Below are 15,260 nucleotides of genomic sequence, written 5' to 3' on the forward strand. Positions count from 1 at the left end.
GTGCCAGGGTCTGTGCCCACATGCTCGTACAAGCCATCAGCCCGTTTGGCCCCGACGCTGTGAGCGCTAGGAACAAGCTACTGATTGATTACAGAACTTAAAAAGCTGTGGATTTACACAGCCGGGATTAGGAAAAGACTTGTCCTGCAGAGTGTGCTGGACTCGGCGTAAGACAGCAGCAGCCAGCAGATCTGTGGTGGAAACCGGCCCGGTGTTGTTTATCGTTGTCTCATAGTCTGCTAAAACAACTCGCTCTTTTATGTGGATATTAATAACGTATGAGTGAGAATTTGAACAATCAAAAGGCATGCATAAGTCTGTTGTGACTGCTCTCTTAGTAGGAGGGCGTGACTATGAAAAATGGAACAAAAGAGCAAATAATAAACTATTCATGTGCAAAGTCGTAGTGAGAGCGGTGACTGCAGGTAGTCTGGACTGAAACACCACCACCACCACTTTTCAGATTACTGAGCTTTGCAGACTAATGAGATAATCTGTACGTTTCCATTGATTTCCTGGAATGAATATAATTTCCCTGCAAGTGTGTGTGTGTGTGTGTGCAGAAAATGTCCTGTGATTAATGAAATCATCAAGATAAGCATCCCCAGATACACGCCAGCCCTCTTTCTCCTTTTCATTGCATTCAGTCATCTAGAAAGTCTCAGTTCCAGCGCTTGAATGCGGCCTTTCAACACGAAACAATGGCTTCTGCTGCAATTACAGACGCTGTCGCTGTGACAATGAGGCTAACACTGTACTCTTAAGCATCCAGATCAGCTTCCAAAAGAAAGAGGCAGCGGCAGCAAATCTGCAGACCTGTGTTTTCTTTCCAGCAACACGTGAAGAGGAAAAAAAAAAAAATCATTTCCAGCTTTTTGTAATCTGACATAAACAGATGCTTTGAGGAGCGCGTTGTCCCCGTCCCTTTGTGCACTGCACACAATAGCAATTGTGTTTTTTTTTTTATCCAGCATGCATTATGCGGCTTTTCATCGTCTTTTAAACGCAGTAAAGGGAGTTCTATTGCCTCAGAAATACAAAGAGAGAATGTAATTGAACATGGGAGACAACATTGACAGCCGAACAATACACCCTAACGTGGCCTTTGACCTTTATCACGTCGTTCGACTATTTCAGGGGTTCACTCATCCTGCCGGCTGCCGTTAGAAAATCATCTGTCAGCGTCCTGTCTCTCATTTAAAAAGTGCACAGGCAGCAGAAGGAGCACAGTATATTGATAAGACACACGGTGCAGAGAGGGGTCAAACAGTGAATCAGCAGGGCTTATCAGCCACTCATAAAACACAGTAACTAGATGTGACATCGCTTGTAAAGCGCCACATGCAGATTGAGCGCGCCGGGCCCTCGATCAATGGATCATCAAGACTCTCCAATTAAAGAGGTGGCTGAATCCTAGAGGCTCTGTTTGGTGGTAATGATAAAAAAAGTCCATTAAAGTCGCTAATTAAATGATAAGCGCAAATTAAAACACAGGTCAAGTGAATGAACTGTGGGATTTTCAAGCAGCGATATCTGCTGGTTGTGAGTGGCTGGGGCGGTGATGGAGGGGCGTCAACAACTCTTCCTCACAAAGTGCTTGAAAAGGGTGCAGCTGTCTGCAAAACTTTTAAATGGGGGGTGGGGGGATGGGGAGCAGACTGAGGCACAGATTTTAAGAACTGGAGCACATTTGTAAAATGAGTAAAAATGCATTAAGTTTAATTTGGAGCTTTGGTTCTTGGCACGAATAAACTGCAGGATTAATAGTGATTTTATCCAGTCTGATAAATAAATTCCACATAATAAATAAGAAAAGAATCTCTCCAGAAAGCATGGCTGTTAAGCAACAACATATTTTATTTCTTTTCTTGTTTTATACACTATTTAGAAAATAAAACACATTGAATAAATACAAATTTAGAAAGCAACAGATTTTCGCCAGATTCTCACAGCAACACGTGGTTATTCTTACGGAGCTCTCTCTGGACTAGCGGAGGGATTCGCGTCGCAGAATCCACCCTAAAGCAGGCTTGGGCCACACACTGCAATGAAACACTTAAGACTGGGCATGCAGATGCTGAAGTGGTCCTCATTTACAGACACAGAGAGAATGGATTGGCACACTGATAAGACGTTGAGAACATCTAGAAACACCCGTGGGAAGGAGGAAAAAAACATCTATATACACAGAAAATAAATAAAGAGAAATTAGGTCCAAGACAACTCTACTGTACAAATATGTCCATCTGATGTGACCGACTTCTTTCCTTGTCACTCTCAGTTAACCTTCAACGTCAGCTTCACCCACGATAAAGTTCAATTATAGTACAGTACGACATGGGATGTTCACCAACAGCAGATTGCACCATTTACAGTGTTACAAACAAACACAAAATATCACCCAGTGGGTGGCATCAACTGTAGTTCCCTTTCAGTGTTTGTTCATAGTAAGGCAGGACACAGCTGAGCTCTTTGAATCCTGTCACCGAGGTGTACAATAGGTAGTCCGGCTGCCTTGACAGTGGTCGTGTATAAAATGAACTCCACTCCTGTTAAGTGTCCTCTGGTTTGGCAGATGTAAAGTGGCACAAAAGAGGTTGGATCAGAGCGCAGAGGGAAAGCAAAAAGGGCGTCAGTAGTATGTTACAAGTTGTCCAGTCAGTTTTCTCAATCGGTCTTAATGGCAGACGACGTTTCATCCAGGCATGGTGAAGGAGACGCTGTATACATGGACTAAGGAGGCAGGAATGGAGATCCAGGATCCAGGATCCGGGATCCAGACCTTCTCCTCGAAGAAGGATGAAAAGTGAGGGATTGGTGCTATCTGACTTCCAAGCAGTCCAGGTACTCCTGGGCCAAGTCATAGCAGAACCGGTACTGCTCCTAGAACAAGCACAGATATAGACCAAAGTTATTTTCTGTATCAACTGTGAGTCATTTCAACCCAACCCCAGGTTTCTGCAGCACGATGAACCAGAAAGCAGGATATGATCTGCTGTAGAATGATCTATTATCATACATCTTCCTTTTCTCAACAGTACATAACAAGAACTTTAATGGTATAAGTCATTAAATTAACATGACCAGATAAGTGGAAGAAAATGGATGGCTGGATTAACCAATCAAATATCATTCATTGTTTTAAAGTTGAGATAAAATGAGACTTTATTCATCCCCAGCTGGGGAAATTAAGTTCATTTACTGCTAAAATCATCACTTCACGACAATAAGCTTCCTAGCTCCTGTAGCTGCAGCAGTGACAGTGTTTGCATGATAACGTCTACAGACAGCCCACGACCACATAAAAACATCTCACAAGTAATATTGCTGTAAGTTAAATTTACAATATGTAAACACATTCTAAGGCATTTTTTATGGAAACTGAATCCAAAGCTTCTAAAGGCTTTTCAAGACCCACAGACACATAGTCATAGTCCCCAACAAATGTACTTATTCCTTTCTTTTTGAGTAACATTTGCTAAAAGCTACAGTGCCCAGTGTGATAGGTCAGACTCTTACAACCACACTGAGTTGCCATGTTCATCAGACAGCATGGCATCATGTTTGCGTCGGACAGTTTTCTTGTTCTGTTTCAGACGTAACCAAACAGCAGCATAGTAGCTGCAGTACTGGCTGCTATTAGCCATTATTTATAACAATAGGATTTTTCAAGAGTGGTTATCTCTCTAAGTGGACTTACAACCAGCTGGGCTGATCTCATCCCCATTTTTCTGTTGCCAACTTTCCTTTATGTAGCTAACTAGCCGGCCAGATATGCAGGAAGGTGACGCACTAATTCAGAAGCTTTGAACCTGGCTAACCCTGCTAGCATCCTTTTTTCTCACCTCTGTTTGCTCATACTCGGAGTCACATGGCCTCGGGATGAGTGCTCATGTAATGCTCATACGTTTTTAACAAGCCTCAATTAGCACTACCTACAAAGAAATAGTATTGATATACACCCGCTCGCTGCTTTTGCTGCATCTAAAATGTAACTCCAATTCAGCCTAAACACAACTTTATAGTGTTTTACTGTGGAGTTTTACATCCATGCTGTTTTTCTAAATAGATAAAAAAAATATTATATAAGAAACACCAGTAGAAAAAAAAAAATATTTATTTCTAGAAAGAGGCTACTTTATTCTTCAGTTCTTCGCTCCCCTGACATTACCTGTGTGAGGCAACAGCACAGTTTGACATAATAAGTTGCAGTAAAGGCAGATAAAGACCACTGCTGGCTCACCATTGTCTCCACCATGTTCGGCTTAGAGTTGCGCAGTGTTTTGGCAGCAAAGAATACGTCCGCCACGCTGTGGTGACGAATCATTTCCAGGATCATGGTGCAGGCACAGAAAGTACCGCTTCGACCGCCGCCATTCCTACTCCAGAAAGAGCGAACAAAGACGCGCACACACACACACAGACACAAACACGGAATAGAAGCATAAAGACATGAGTGACCTAATAAAGATGTGGCACGGCAGCTCAGACAGCCTCTCGGAGGGGGGAGCTACAGAGTGAAATGTCACAGTTTGACTGAGCACAGATCAAGCATGCTGTCAGAAAAAGGCCAACTGGCAGACTTTCAAGATGAATATCTGAGTAAAGTTCTCATTAAAATACAGGAGCGGGGACTTAATCAGATATGAGACGTCTAACACACAGCCTGACCTCCAGAGATCAAAGGGCCCTGACACGGAGACGGGGACAAATCGACTGGAAGGCAGGCACCTCCACTCGAGCAGTTAATGTAAAGACACGAACACTTAATGGTCCTTTTTCCTCCGTAGCTCTGAGTTAATGAGATTTAAGAACTCCAAAAAGTATACAAACTTGTGACCAGACCAAGTCTTACAGTAGCATGGTAAGTCGATCTTATTAAAACAGTCACTCGAGGACCAAAAATTCAAAAGTCCAGCCTTCAGTGGAGTCTGAAAGCTCTTTCTACTGCTTTTCTATTCAGACAAGAATAAAATTCATGAGGGGATGTTGAATTAATAATAGATTTGAACTTCACATGAAAAGATGTTGGCCATAGACTGAACCTTAAGTCTAAAAAGACTCACATCAGCAGTGGCCATTAAAAGCACATATGTGTAAGATGTAGATGTATGTAAGGGGACTCACAGGCAGTGGACGATGGTGCGTCCCTCTCCACACTCCCTCTGCCAGTTGTGAACCTGAGCCAAAAGGCTGAGGAAGGCTTTCTTGGAATCGGGCACGTCGCGGTATGGGGACCAGCGCAGGAACTGGAAGTGACGCACCACCAGCTGGCCCTCCTGGAGCTATACAGAGCGAGAGTTATGGAGAGGGTGGAAACAATTAGAAGAGTTTTCTTTTTCCCAATATAAGCCTTGATATGTGCATTAAAGCCACTGCATGTGCTCCACACATATCACACACTCGTTCAAACATCTAGCTGAATATTAGCGTCATGTAACAATGTAAAGTTGTGTAGCAGTGTATTGCTGGAAACACGGCGGATGAGAGACAAAACGGTAAAGTAGTGGGGCCTAAAATCAAAACAGTAGGCTGACAGATGCTAAAAAACTCTTTGCCACTTCTGCGCTAGTACCAACCTCGTTCACATTACGAATGCTGATTAGAGCAGCTTTGAAACAAATATTTTAAACTGTGTTTTCTTTATCATCAAGCCTGTAAGCGCTCTGAGGCTCCCTCCCCTTCCTCTGAATGAAATGTTGACATTTTTGGGCTCTAAAATGCCACAGCGCCGTTAACCCAAATTCATGCCTCAAAATGTTCCAGAAAATTATTGGTAATGTCAGACAAGCCACTGGCTTGTCTCTCCACGGCCTCATTTTCCGCAGTCTGGGGATTTGAACAGTTTGTTCTTGCAGCACATGCGGAGCGAAGTGCTTCTGGGTTGTTCGGTGAGGCCGAGGACAGCCAGGAGACGCCCGACAGCTTGTGGGAAATGTTACCGTCAAGGTGACCCCTGATTTTTTTATTCATTTAGAAATACACATATGTTTACGCTTGCTCTTATCAAAGTAAATCTTATTTTCAGCCACTACAGACATGTACTACTACTCGTGGTCAGAAACTCCACAAGGTAGCTTTATTATGGAGGAAGTGGAGGCACTGAGAAAACCACTAGCATCACTCGTTATACCTATCATACCTGTGTATCACAGTTTGTTATTGCTTGGAAACAATGCTACTTGTAGCACATCTGCTGTATCTACCAGACAGTGAAGTACCTTTTTGGGACAGAGGCTATCGGTGTCTCGCTCTGTGGTGTCTGCCTCCTCAGGGTCCTGCAGAGAGTTCACGTGGGAACAGTTTCTCATATGGTGTCTAGATATCTGAGGGGCTGGGGTAGGAGTGGAAGGTGATTTGGGCCAAGGTTTAGGCCACAGTAAGGGTCAGGTGAGGAGGACCTCGGGGGGGTTTGTCAACTAAAGGAGACTAAGATGCTAAGATGCTAAGAGCATCTACTGAGGTCAAAGGATGGGAGCTGGAAGAGTCGTCACGGTGACGAGAGGAAGAAGGAGCTAAGCTAAATTACACATACTCCACACACACACATTCACAAGCCACAAACACACTAAGTAACATAAAAGCAGTGAGAGATTGGACATCTGGAGCTTCTTTGAGGAAGTTTTATATTAGTTTCAGTGTTACATAATTGCATAAACAGGACTGTATCTGCCTATGAAACAGGTCTTGTGGCTAATAACATTATCATGCTGTTGATACAGAAAGCAGGATTATTATGCTGCAAATCATCCGACCGCTGGGAACAACAAATGCCAGCTGGGACCCAGGTCACCATTCGGAACCATTATATTATGTATCAGGCTTCATTAACCCTCTTAACAATAAATGAATTGATTCAGAGCCAGGAAATGCCTCCCACAGCAATACAGAGCTGGAGCAGTTCTTAGCTGAGGAAGGACTTGAGCATGTGCTTTTGTCACTATCCAAAATTAAAGCAAAAACATGTCATTTGATGAGACAATTAGACATCTAAACAGCCACTTTGCCATTAACTCTGCCAAGCTGGCATATCAAGGCAACTCAGAGCGATTCAGAGTTTCCATTTTGATCTTAATGTTTGTTTATTCATAGTGAAGACAGGGAAAATCAAGGAAATTACATCCTTTCATTAAACTTTCAATACTTTCATTAAATCAAGTTGGAGAAGATAAAAAGGTTTCATAAAACTTGATGTATGTGCAGCCTTTCACCATGTGCTGCTGTTATCAAGAGCCCGGCTGGGCTCACTCTCAGTAAAACACTGCTAATGCAGAGCTGGACACTAAGGTAGTAAATTATAGTTAATGTTTTGTAAAAATGGAGCTTACTTGTGTCTGTTCTACTACTACTGTCTCCAGTCACTTACACCTAGCTGCTGTGGCAGTGCTTTTATTTGAAGCTGAGACAGCGTCATCCTGCATAATCAGTCAGTTAGGGTAAAGTACGCAAGTTTAAACAGAACCGCAGTTGATATGATGCTCAAATAAATGACAAAGGGCTGAACTGACACCTTTCTGACACTGACAAGAGCATTTGGGATAGTAAACCCTGTGCACATGTTTTCGTTTTGCACAGAGGCTGGCAAGAACTCACTGTTTGGATTCTAGCAGATTAACAGGTGTACCTGCTGTTTTGTTCACACAATTTGCCAGATATATCCAAATATGTCTATACATCATCTTCACAAATAGGACCATGGGGCTTTTCCATCATGTGGTGGATCCACCTACCCGAGTGATGTTCTGAACCCGGAAAAGACGGATGATAACGTCATCGTCGGCTGTTCTGGTCAGAAGCTCCACTGTCATTGGCCCAAACTGCTGCAAGCCTGGTTCAGGCCAATACTGCAGACAGGGCTGAGGAGAAGAGAAGAGAAGAGAAGAGAAGAGAAGAGAAGAGAAGAGGGGAGAGGAGGGAAGGGAGGAGAAGAGAAGAGAAGAGAAGAGAAGAGAAGAGAAGAGAAGAGAAGAGAAGAGAAGAGGTGAGAGGAGGGGAGGGGAGGGGAGGTGAGAGGAGAGGAGAGGAGAGGAGAGGAGGGGAGGTGAGAGGAGGAGAGGGGAGGTGAGAGGAGGAGAGGAGAGGTGAGGAGAGGAAAGGATGGGAGGGGACAGGGGTAACAGGTTATTAGCCCACACTTGCTTGAAGGAGGACAAATCATTATGTCAGCAGCCAGTGACGGTGAAGCCCAGTAACAAGACACCTGAGTATTGACAGCAGAGACAATTAGCCTAAATGACAATGATTATCTACAAATAGCAACCGTAAATTAAATGAGCAAAAAAAAAACCAAAAAAAAAACAACCCGCTCGTGACCGGGAACAATCCTTCACGTAAGCCGCGGTCACCGAGCTTGAATTATTCATGAGTGGAAATCACTACCATTAGCACATTATAAATTAATGGAGAAGGAGACCTTGGCTATGCCTGGGAGAGATAAACAGGAAGTTAGCCGAGAGGTTGGTGTTCGCAAAAGCCAAGGTCTCCCATCATCGCTGCCTCAAAGACGCACCCCCCCCCCCCCCCCCCCCCCCCCCCCCCCCCCGGCCAATCGGAGGAGGAAAAACACACAGGAGCAGTGTTGACACACTGACGTGTTCTGCGGTGACTTTGGGGTTGAGGGGACCCCTGGAGTAGGAAGTGATGATGGCATTTCACAGTGACAGAAGGGTATTAACAGGTGACATTGGGCAGGAGGGGAGATAAATATTTATACATTTAGACAGGAGACGGGCTGTAACTCAGGAGGGCAAGCTGAGTGTGTGTGTGTGTGTGTGTGTGTGTGTGTGTGTGTTGGGAGCTGAACTGTTAATCCACTGGCACTGGGAGACAGGGAAGGAGAAGAAGGGGAAGAGCAGCAGAGTGACAGAGGAAGAAGGACAGGTTGCAGCTAACAGGCATGGTGGAAACGTTGCGCTGGAATTCAACATGACACGGAGACGGAGCGGCGATAGAGAGGCGGCGGAACAAACCCACGCACGAGCAAACGTGGGGGAGACGATAAGGATGCGTTAACGCCACCGCAGCCCCGAATGCCGGATTGAAGCTGCGTGGCAGGCGACCAGTTAGAGGCCAGACAAGTGATGACCCTTCATCACTCTTATCTGAAGGAAGGAGCGATATGTGTGGCATGTTGTCACGACTACAGTCCACATGTTGTATCATACCGAATGGTAATTCAAACAGCCACGTTTACTCAGGAGTGTAAAATCTGCAGATGTGTTTCAGCATTCAAACACAGGGAGAAGTCGAGCTGAAGCAACTCATCGATGAAGCAGCGATTAACGTTTGTTTTGGTTTTTTTTAAAGAGGATTTTGAGGAAGTGACATCTGCTGCCTCCAGCTTCTCAAATGTGACCATGGGCTGCTTTTTTGCACTTTCCCTGCTTCAGGGTTTTGCACACGAAATGGTAAATTGCTTATTTGAAAAAAAGAAGCATCAACCGATAAACCAAAAATGAAAATAATTAGTCGCACCTACAAAATAGTTTTGACTTTTCCTGCTCGGTTTTCCCGTACAATCGAACAATTAAGGGGGGAGAAAACATGTTGAGGATGAAGTTGCCACGATGTTATAATGGCTCATACATGGACATTTTCAGTATTTAGATATAAAGTTAATTGGTGGAACCAGTAAAATTACTGTTTATTTCTATGAAGCACTCACACACGCAAATTGTCAGCCACGCTCGCAGTCGGCTAATAAGGCCCAGACTTCCAGTGAGAAACTGCAGCTAGTGACAGTGATAATGCTAACTTTATACAATGTTCTCAGTCAGACAGTACTTTACAAAGGATTTTAACACAGAAAGAATCACCTACATCTGTGAGAAGAACTAATGATTGTCAGTAATGTGCTGCAGGTCGGTGTTTTGCAAAAAACTGGAACAGTTTTCAGATCTGATGAATTTGGGATTTCTCACATGCTGATGGTATTTGGTATCCTTGTCTCTTTCTAGCTGCAGTATCTATTCATCTGATGTCCTACAATTAATGATAATAATGTTTTTTTCTCTAATTTCCACTGATTATCTTATTAATCAGAGTAAGAAATGTTCAGTAAGGTCCGTGTCAGACTGAGGTGGAGGTGTTTGAGTCCTGTTCCTGCTGTATTTTGCCTTCTACATAGCAATGAAAGAGCATGTCCTCTTTGAGAATATCTACACCTAAAAGGCAGTTTTTTTTTATTTCTCAGGGAGGAGGAATTGCTCTTTTCACCAGAGTGTGCTGGCTAAGTGGAGAGGACGAGGGAGCCTCACACATTTTTCTTTCACATTGCTTTTTGTTTCTATATTTTTGCTCTGGTCCTCTACTCAATGTTTGCCTTTCAGTGTTTGGAGCTGGTCGGAAATTGGCCCTGACAGCCTACGCTCTCCATATCTTCTTTAGGCAATACATGCTGTACATTTCAACTGAAATACAGGAAATACATCATTTCGTTTTGATGGTGCACCGTCCCTGCTGCTGGAACCAAAGTGCAAAATGATGCCATTGGCAAATTAATGTGACGACTCTCTGTTGAGGTCATGAGAATTTTGGCTCCTAAAAATGAGGCCATAGACCAGGAAATGTGAAGAAACTCTGCTAACTCTAATATCACACTGTCGTAATCTCTGGATCATTAGAGTGTATGTAAACACACTGCATATGTTAATACTAATCAAAATCCAGCTGTGATGCAGATGATGTCACACAGGGTTTAATTACGAGCAGCAAACTGATCAGAAGTCAGATTAGCAGGAAAGTGACTTCATCTTCCAAGATGAGTGTGCTTGTACAGCCCCTCTCGTCTTACCCAGGCAGAGTTGGACTGGTTGAGCTGGTTGAGCATCACCACCGAGGTGCAGCCGTAGTCATACACCAGCCTCCAGAAGTCAGTGGTGGTGCCGGGCAGCGGGTGCGGCGTCACCACAAAGGCGGCGGGCCGGAGGAAGCTGTCGGCGAGCGCCGCGTTAATGTAGTTGCAGCTCTCTCCCTCGGTGGTGACGAGGAAGGCCAGGGAGCGGTCCGGCGGCAGGACGTCCATGCTGCGGTTCTTCTCGCGGTTCCTGGGCATCAGAGAAATGCTGCACTCCTCCACATCCAGGTGAGGAGTCACCGAGTTCAGAGTCTGAGGGAGGCGGGGAGGGAGGAGGAGGAGGAGTGAGGGAGAAGGGAGTGTGCAGAAGAGATAATTAAAAAGGTTGGCATGTGTGTTTGAGAATGTGTTCAAATTTCAGATGCAGAGATAAAATGAAAGACTGAGAATGAAGATTGTGATAAGAGGAGACAGACGTAGCGGAACAGAAATGGGATCAAAGAGAGCTGGTCAGAGGCAATGATAATATTCTCCTCTCAAACAGCCTGGCTGTCAATACCGGACAAGCACCACTATCTCCAATCATCTCCAGGAAACTTTTAAAAAACATTAATTATCAGTCAAAACCCCCAGAAGGCTTAATGGATAAAAACACATTTAATCTCATACATTATGAATAAGCGTATTAGGAAGCAATGGAAATTGAAATGAACTGATTATCAAACTTGCTTCATATTGTGAATGACTCCCCGTTGGTTTAGACAAAATGAATAGAACCTTCCAGCTCATAACTGGAATATTGTGCCTTGGATACAAGTCGCAATTATGAGCTTCTGTCTTACTGGACGACTGTGAGCAGCACTGAGAGAAGGTAATTGCGCCGTACGTGGAGAGGAAAAACTCTAATTATTCTGGCCAAAGGTCGCCAATCAGTAACATCATTATAACTGACATTAACGGGAAAAGCCAATACCATTACATGAAAGACAAATAGATGTTCTTAGTTGCGATCTAAAACCTCTCTGCTGAGCAAAATGTTTATCATGTTAATGTATAGTGATTAGAAAAGCCTCTGTGCCGATCGCTCTCATGGTAACTACCCATTTATTTCCGATAAATGTTTCTAGGCCTACAGTACAAGACACAGTGTGCATAGAAGGGCAAACGTACAAGCTGTCATGAAGAGGATACAGGCTGAAACGCAGCTGCGACGGAGCAATCCAGAGTCGCAGCGAAATGCACATTTTCGTAAATGAGAAAGTCAAGGTCTTGTGCAGAATAAAATAGCAGGACTGGAGTCAGGTCTAGTGCTGTGCGTTGCCTGACTTTTTAAGAGGACCAGCAGAGCGAGTTTCAAGATGTTGAGCCTGCAAGTAGTAAAAGCTGAGTGGAGTGCCTTTAAGTCTGTGCTACTTTTAATTCAAATGTCAAATATCACCTGCACGGAGGAGGGCTGTCACCGCGGATACTAAATGTAGATTTAAAGCTGTGTGTTTAGGAGTTACTGCACGGCTACGGCGCCTGCATGATGAGGGTGACAACGGAAGCTTAAGTTTGGAGCGACTGGTTAGGGAATCAGAAACTAATTTACAGACACTAATACAAACTTCTAAGTAGAAGTTGTGTATATTACCTGAAACTCCTCTCTGAGCTGTGAAGTGTTGCTCTGGGAATCAACCTTCAGCATGTCCTTATAGGTGAGCGCAAACTCATTGACCGGGATGGCCGTCTCTCCGCACAGACACGCCTCCAGGATGGCGTCGTGGATGAACACATACTGCTCCTGCGAGACAGACAGCAGGGAAAACATCCACAAATGTACAAAGTCACACAAAACCCTCGCTGCACTCATGAGCGTCCCAACTGTTAATTGCCCACTTGTGACGAACAATGCAGAATTTAATTACTGCTGCCGAATGTTGACTAATAGTAATAACTGTCAGTCTTCACATCATCGTGCCCACACTCAGGCATTGTTTCCAAGCAGAAAATTGTATATAAATTGGGTAAAAAGTGCAGAAATCACACATCAGAGGAGCAAAACACTGCCCACACACAATATTTAAATAACGTCATGAGCTGAGCAATTAACGAGGAAACTAAGAAATTTGTTTTGACATCCAACCAAACAAAAGATCAAAGAGGCTCGGAAACATTCAGAATTAAAGGCGTATAACTGTCTCTCTTCCAACTTATTTATAATTTTTAATGTGCTCTGTAATTGCAGAAAAGCTGCATGTATTCAAGTGGTCGGCCAGCTCGAGCTGAAAGGTGAAAAGATGAAATTAAAAGGGAGATACAGACGATTGTTTTGGTATTTGCTGCGCCGTCTCTACCTCTAGACTTGCTAATAAGGGAATTTGAAAAGTATTTGCCAACTTTTAATAGTTTTATTTACTCTAGTAATGAATGTCTTTCTCTGGTTTGCTTATTGGACGACTGGGAATTCACGTTACAGTGAGCACGCTTTAAACTTGCAACTGCGTGTTTATTACCTTTTTGTGTAAAGTGAGTATCTTAGTAAGTGAGGGGTTGATACTTGTCTTCAGCAATAATGTTTTAATATGATTAGCAGTTTTAAATTAGTGTACAATTACAATTATGCTAAATGGCCTTTAAAGTTGTAGAGAGAAAAGTCTTAAATATGATGCATGGTTTTTAAAACAGTGCAAAACATAGGAAAATCGTTCAAATTAGCTCCACCTGGACCAGCTACAGCATCAGTTAATGGCATAAATAGTCCAGTAATGAAATCAATGAATAATACCTAGAGAGGCACCAGTCTAATGAACATTTTTGTTTTTAAAACTTAGAGCTGAGATGTTAAAGGGTGTGGTTTTAGTGATGAATCTACTGTTATCACCCAACCCCCCAGTCCTCCTCAGCTCTACGGAGCCTTTCAGCCTCTTTTAGCTAATTGCTTTGGCTTTACAGCCCACAGCTCCAGCAGACAGCAAATGAAGCTCTGCTGAACACAGTGCGTTACCTGTCCGGCACCATACGGCAAAGTGAGCGGCCATTAACACTACAGAACTTTGCAGCCTTTGAATTGCATGTTTTAATTTTCACAACGCTGCTCTTATCAGCCTGGTTTCTAACTAAAGCAGGCAGATGTTTTGGTTGAAAAAGCTCTGATGAGCCCACTGTATGCTAAATATGCATCAGCAAACATCAGACAGGCAAAGTTAGCAATTAGCAGGTGAGCACAGTGGAATATATAGATATTTTTTTTGTTTTTAGCCTTGCAATTCAGCCCCCAGGTCGGCAATAAATAATAACTTGCACTATTTCTACGCTGTGACATCTGTACTGTATCAGAACACCTCCTCCACCACTGCCTGTGGTTGTAAAATGCTGCTTCAGAGGCTTTCGTAGCCTGAAAAGAATAGAATTGTAGTGCAAACATGCATGATAATGATCAAATCTAAAAGTGATGAGAGCTGCGGGCTACCGGCAGCTTCATATTGCGAAGATCAAATGTGTGAGCTTATGGTTAACAGTGTCAGCCTCTCTAACCACAGCGCCGCCCTCCCACTCACTTCAGTCTGGATCATGTTGATACGTCTGGAGCAGAGGGTCTTGACACAGTTGTAGATGTCCACCACTCCTTCACACTCAGCCATATCCAGCATGACATCCAAAACAATGTAGCAGCCAGTCCTGCCTGCCCCCATACTGCAGCAGAGGAGAGAGGAGAAAGATCAACAAGCCTGAATACAGCACTAAAATGAAAAAGCCTCAGCGGGGGGCTTTTAGTAATGATCGAGATACTCTGGCCAAAGTCAAGTATAATAAGGGGGGCTTTGTTCTGCAAAGAAAGACAGGAAGTACAGTGGCCATTATGTTCTGGCATCATAAAAAATCTAAGTTGAAGTTTGAAAGTGAAAAACCTTTTAGTTAAAAAGTGCTAAGACATTTAAAAACACCCTGTGTGCTGACCCATGCCTCCCATGTCTGGGTCTAACACGGCCATGAAGGCGAGTGTAGGTGTTTGTGAACGCCTCAGCCCTCTCCAGGTAGCGCTTGGTTATTTTAAAAACCATCTGAATGTCTGCACTGGGATGTGTTAAGCCTCAGGTATTCATCCGTCTTCATAGCATTTCCTTGATTTTTTTTTCCACGGAACAGAAAAGTCTGCCCGCAGCGCATCGATATTGTTAAACAAGCACATCATTTATGATAAGATGCAAAAGGATGGGTGCTTAATAAGAGTTAGAGGCCACTGTCAGATGGCTGGTGCACAGGGGCGGACTGGATAAATATGAAAACAGAAATCAACTATAAACATCAGGATGTGAGTGATTATACAGAATTTACAGTGTCCCTTTGATATCTGCCCATGGTCATATTAGTCATGCTTGCTTGACCTATAATGCTGCTACCTTTGACAGGTATCTATCATTTCATGGGATGACTTGACACATATTGCACAATACAATCATGTTAGGAAACATAGAATGCACAA

The 15,260-nt window shown here is 43.6% G+C and overlaps 1 protein-coding gene across 1 annotated transcript in view; it reads right to left on the reverse strand.

Annotated features, from left to right (window-relative positions):
- Window positions 1-1,942: 1,942 nt before the first annotated feature.
- The window catches only part of ptprua (protein tyrosine phosphatase receptor type Ua), a 177,660-nt gene continuing 164,342 nt past the window's right edge, over window positions 1,943-15,260 (reverse strand). Inside the window, exons 25-31 of the mRNA XM_041954690.1 lie at window positions 14,335-14,470; window positions 12,429-12,578; window positions 10,793-11,107; window positions 7,731-7,856; window positions 5,128-5,285; window positions 4,244-4,379; window positions 1,943-2,883 (exon numbers count right to left, since the gene is read on the reverse strand). Of these exons, the coding sequence (XP_041810624.1) occupies window positions 2,821-2,883; window positions 4,244-4,379; window positions 5,128-5,285; window positions 7,731-7,856; window positions 10,793-11,107; window positions 12,429-12,578; window positions 14,335-14,470 (1,084 nt within the window). The 3' untranslated portion in view covers window positions 1,943-2,820. The remainder of the gene's footprint in view (window positions 2,884-4,243; window positions 4,380-5,127; window positions 5,286-7,730; window positions 7,857-10,792; window positions 11,108-12,428; window positions 12,579-14,334; window positions 14,471-15,260) is intronic.

This window comes from Chelmon rostratus, chromosome 16 (genome assembly GCF_017976325.1).
Source record: "Chelmon rostratus isolate fCheRos1 chromosome 16, fCheRos1.pri, whole genome shotgun sequence".
NCBI lineage: Eukaryota > Metazoa > Chordata > Actinopteri > Chaetodontiformes > Chaetodontidae > Chelmon > Chelmon rostratus.